We start from the raw sequence: 5,000 nt of genomic DNA, 5'->3' as shown, positions 1-5,000 counted from the left end.
GTCATGGTAACGGTGTCGTTGGCGTTAGGAGCCCCGACGTTAAAGATGACCACAGCGGAAGCGTTCTGTCCGGACGCGTGCCGTATTTTGTCCTTAAACGTGCAGTTTCCGTGTGTGACCAGCGCGATCCAGGCACCGGCTCGGTCCGGCACGGCGAAGCGCGTGTTGGGGTCACAGGCGTGTCTCTCACGTGCCGACACCGCAGTCGCGAGCCACCCTGTAGCGTCGCGCTTGGGACTGTGTTCACCGTAGTGACCGCACTCGCTCTTGTCCGTGCGCAGCTGCGCGGTCACCGGGTCCACGTACGTGACGCTGACGAAGGCCGTGTACCACTCCTCCTTATCCGCCGCGTTCACACAGCACAGGGACACGAGCCACACCGACAGCGCGAGGCCGCGGCACGTCTCCGTTACCGACGGCCACATTCTGCCTCCGGTGCAGCGGCGCGAGCGTCTGTTTTAGTCCATGTTACGTCCCGAATAACGCCCTGATCCCTAACACTGTCCCCTACATCTGTGGTGTGTGTGTGTGTGTGTGTGTGTGTTTTATCACCAATTAACGCGGTTTGTTGTCCGTTGTGTCGCCGCGCGCCCGCATTCCGTCACATAAACAACACCATCGTCTCGTCCAACCGGGACGCGTCTCAATCCAACTCCACTATCTGTCCAGCACAGGTGCATTGTGGGACATCGTGATCTCGTGCCCCACGTTCCGGTCTAGGGACTGAACACTACACCTGCACTACACAGTCAGCGAGGTTCGGATTGGAACACAACCTCAGCTTGTCTTCTGCGTGTCATTGTTCATTTCCGGTGACGTCGCATAAGTGCAGCAGCGCCACCCAGTGGCAGTGTTAGTGAACACACACACACAGTACAATCAATCAATCAATCGATCAATCAATCGATCAATAAAAAGTTTTGTTTATTGTTTTATGCCTTTATTTTTAACCACATGTAACATAAATGCACAAATAGTTTGAAAGCTCAAAAATCTGTTTGCATCTTCTTTCCTCAAGTCTGTTTAACCTTAGAAAAGACGCCATTATGCTGGAACAATGACGCAGGGGTTGGGTCGAACCATTCAGGAGCACACGGGGGTAAGAGACTGCTGCTCTAATTGAAATGCAGGTCTGGAGAGATCTAAAAGCTGAGTTATGTTTGTGGTGTTGATCTTCTCCAAACCCCATGGAGCTATCAGACAGTCAGAGACTTCGACATCGGATGGACGCGTGCGTTCGTAGTGACCCCGGGTGGCGCCGCATCCCTCATCGCTTCTGTCCTAAACTTCAGTCATCAGTTGTACTTATAAAAGTGAAGAGTGTGAATCTGGACCCATTCTGGGAGTTTTAAGTGGTGAAATGTGTGTAAATGAAATGTATACACCGTACAATGTGTGTGAGGGTGTTTCTCACACTCTCTCTGTCTTAACACACTCACAGCTCTCACCACACACTACTGGAAACACACCTCGTCCAGTAGCTTGGTCGTCACCAATGTCCTCCACCCCACGCATCTGCCCCACTCCCAATAACTCAGAAAGATCAGAACAACAGCTCATATTACAGGCAGGTTAGTTAGTTAGAGCCTGAACTCCCTGAGGTCTGCCATCACGACTTCTTTAAGTACTCTGTCCTGCACAGCAAGTGTTTTCAGGGAAGGTAAGAGAAATTCCCAGGCAGTTATTATCTTCATGGCACTTTGCCTTGGACCATCATTTGCTCCCTTATTAAACATGGACTGGAGAAACACACACTGGTCTTTTAATTTGGCTCAGATTTAAGCAGCATTTGTCTTCGTGGCTTCTATTCACTTCACCAGAGGATTGAAGAGGAGGAAGTATATAAATGTAAATGAGTGTTGATCAATCAGATCCAGGAAAAAAACAATGTAGTTAAACTATTTAATACTTGCATTTATTTTGTATTCATTTATTCATCTTCGTTAGCAACGTAATCCTAGAAACCCACACACATTTACACACTCGCTCAGACAATACATTATTATGATAACTAGCGTAGCTTAAAAAACCTTACAGTTTATTCAATTTAGTAAATTTACAGTTTTTAGAATGATAAACTAATATCAAGCAAACAAAGAAAATGGATGTGATACTCCAAAAAAAAAATAATAATAATAATGTCCTTTAGTAATTAGGTCATCACTAACATTATAACAAAGATCATGTTCTTCTTCAGTTCTTCTGTAGGATCAGATCGTGTGTCTGATGTAAACTCTCACCGACGTTCTGTCTGTGGTCCTGCTGAAAAATACTTAACGCTGAGTTGGATTTTAAAAGGGAATACTTTTGTCAGGGTTGTTTACAGTTGCCTTCGGCTCAAATGATTCCTCAGATCGGCTCAAATGATTCCAAAATCGGCTCAAATGATTCCATCAGCTCAAATGATTCCTCAGATGTTTCCTTGACTTGAAGAAGTCTTATCCTGCCATATATATATCTTCTGATTAAATGTGTTTTGAGACATTATGAAGAAAGCGTAAAGCGTTTGATATTAGATCGGCTGACTGCTAATAGCTAACCTGCTAATAGCTAACCTGCTAAGAGCTAATCTGATAACAGCTAATCTGCTAAAAGCTAATCTGCTAAGAGCTCCTATGAAGCCAAGCATGTAACACAACATGTTAAGCAAAAAATATTCAATTTCACTCTTTTATCACTGCAAAATATTAGAATATATTTCAAATATATTCCAGTGCAGTAAATCGTACGCTGTTGACTATACAAGATTATAGCATTTCTCGTAGGACTTAAAATCTCTGGATGGATGTAAACACCACACCATGTCCACCTCGGACAAACGACACGTGACACGAGTGACTCATCACCTTAAGCAGTCGCTGAGGACCCTGAGGCACCAGGGGAGGAATTCATTATCATTATTATTCCTTATTATTTATTATATTTGCCAATTATTATAAGCGTTTATAACATTGAAACTATTTTTGGAGGAATACAGGACAGGCTTTTGGAGTTGGGCCTCAAGTCAGGAAACAGAGTCTGGGATTTACTGCACGTCATCCAGGTTAATTTCAGTAAAGAGGTCTGCAGAATTGTTTCCTGAAACACATCAACATACACGAATATCATGAGCAGCGTGTTAATATGCTCCAACATACACTGTATGAATAAAACGATCAATAAATATAGTTACATCCCAACACACACTTACAAATCCTACTAATAGCTCATAAATTCACAGGTGAAAGTTCACCTAGTCTTTCACATCACATCACATGTCCTTTCCCCTTCAGTGAATAGTCTTTTGTGTCAGTTAAATTTTGTTTGCAGAGACTTCCAAAGTGTTCAGGTGTCTCCTTCAAAGTGTTCCAAAGTGTTCAGGTGTCTAGAGACGGTGTAATAAAATCATGAATGCCACAGCTAAACTTGGCTAATAGCTTTCACACTACACTAAGCTATTATACGGCTAGCAAACACCATGTACGATGTGTTAGCGTTCGTGGAACAGAACTTTTTAAGCCCATGTGCATTAACGTATTATGTTTATTGACACAAGTAAATTATACACCATTTATCCACAGCTCACTCACACTACACTGCAAACATTAGCTTAGTAACAAAGCTTCCAGTTTGTACACACCAGTGTTCGTGTCATTGTTGTTGTTTTCGTTGCCGTTGTCTGTAGTTTCCTCTGGGGTTTGTTTCTCCATTTCAGGGTCTGCACTAATCAGGTCCAGATCCAGATTAAACTCCACCTTCTTCACCGGTGAAGTCAGGCTCAAATCAGACGTATAGCTGTCATCCTCTGGGACATTCTGCTGCTCTGAAGGGAAGAGAAGAGTAAAGAAAAGTAAAGAAGTGTCACTTAAACCACACTGTGTAGCTGAAACTAATCTCACACTCTGACTTTGTTGTAGATGTTAATAAATCTATTGCTAAGAAACACTTTCACAGCTCATTTGACCGACATCAAAACCACAAACCTTTACCCAATGACAAACATGGAAGATTTTCTGCTTACTCACCACTCGGGTTTTTTATTTATTTATTTTAAATCTGGTAAAGTCTCAAACTAAACATCATCACATCAAGATTTTTAGACAAAACAAGTAAATCTTTCATGTTACCTACAAACTAAACATTACAGCTTTACATCTGACTGTTACAAAGTCCACTGACACTGGAGACTCCTTCCACACATGTTCAAAAAATTGTTGTTTTCTCCTTACAGAAAACTAACACCATGTCAACTATTACACGTTTTATACTATTACACGTTTTAAACTATTACACATTTTACATTAATACACGTTTTATTCTCCTTACAGAAAACTAACACCATGTCAACTATTACACGTTTTATACTATTACACGTTTTAAACTATTACACATTTTACATTAATACACGTTTTACACTATTACACATTTTAAACTATTACACGTTTTACACTATTACACGTTTTAAACTATTACACATTTTACATTAATACACGTTTTACACTATTACACATTTTAAACTATTACACGTTTTACACTATTACACGTTTTAAACTATTACATGTTTTAAACTATTACACGTTTTAAAATATTACACATTTTACACTATTATACGTTTTACACTATTACACGTTTTAAATTATTACTCGTTTTAAACTATTACACGTTTTAAATTATTACTCGTTTTAAACTATTACACGTTTTAAATTATTACTCGTTTTAAACTATTACACGTTTTAAAATATTACACGATTTATACACTATTACATGTTTTACACTATTACTCGTTTTAAAATATTACACGATTTATACACTATTACATGTTTTACACTATTACTCGTTTTAAAATATTACACGATTTATACACTATTACATGTTTTAAACTATTCCACGTTTTAAACTATTACACGTTTTAAAATATTACACGATTTATACACTATTACATGTTTTACACTATTACACGTTTTACACTATTACACGTTTTATACACTATTACGTTTTACACTATTCCACGTTTTAAACTA

The 5,000-nt window shown here is 39.7% G+C and overlaps 2 protein-coding genes across 2 annotated transcripts in view; both read right to left on the bottom strand.

Moving 5' to 3' along the window:
- The window catches only part of rnf150b (ring finger protein 150b), a 6,517-nt gene extending 5,862 nt beyond the window's left edge, over positions 1-655 (bottom strand). Inside the window, exon 1 of the mRNA XM_060893793.1 lies at positions 1-655. This exon is cut by the window's left edge and continues 8 nt beyond it. Within this exon, the coding sequence (XP_060749776.1) occupies positions 1-425 (425 nt within the window). The 5' untranslated portion in view covers positions 426-655.
- Positions 656-1,893: 1,238 nt separating this feature from the next.
- The window catches only part of LOC132861996 (uncharacterized), an 8,715-nt gene continuing 5,608 nt past the window's right edge, over positions 1,894-5,000 (bottom strand). The window contains exons 7-8 of the mRNA XM_060893794.1: positions 3,620-3,802; positions 1,894-3,078 (exon numbers count right to left, since the gene is read on the bottom strand). Coding sequence (XP_060749777.1) covers positions 3,026-3,078; positions 3,620-3,802 — 236 coding nt within the window. The 3' untranslated portion in view covers positions 1,894-3,025. The remainder of the gene's footprint in view (positions 3,079-3,619; positions 3,803-5,000) is intronic.

The sequence above is a fragment of the Tachysurus vachellii genome, chromosome 19, assembly GCF_030014155.1.
Source record: "Tachysurus vachellii isolate PV-2020 chromosome 19, HZAU_Pvac_v1, whole genome shotgun sequence".
Lineage (NCBI taxonomy): Eukaryota > Metazoa > Chordata > Actinopteri > Siluriformes > Bagridae > Tachysurus > Tachysurus vachellii.
The sequence above is the reverse complement of the archived record's forward strand: the minus strand, read 5'-3'. Positions and strand labels throughout refer to the sequence as shown.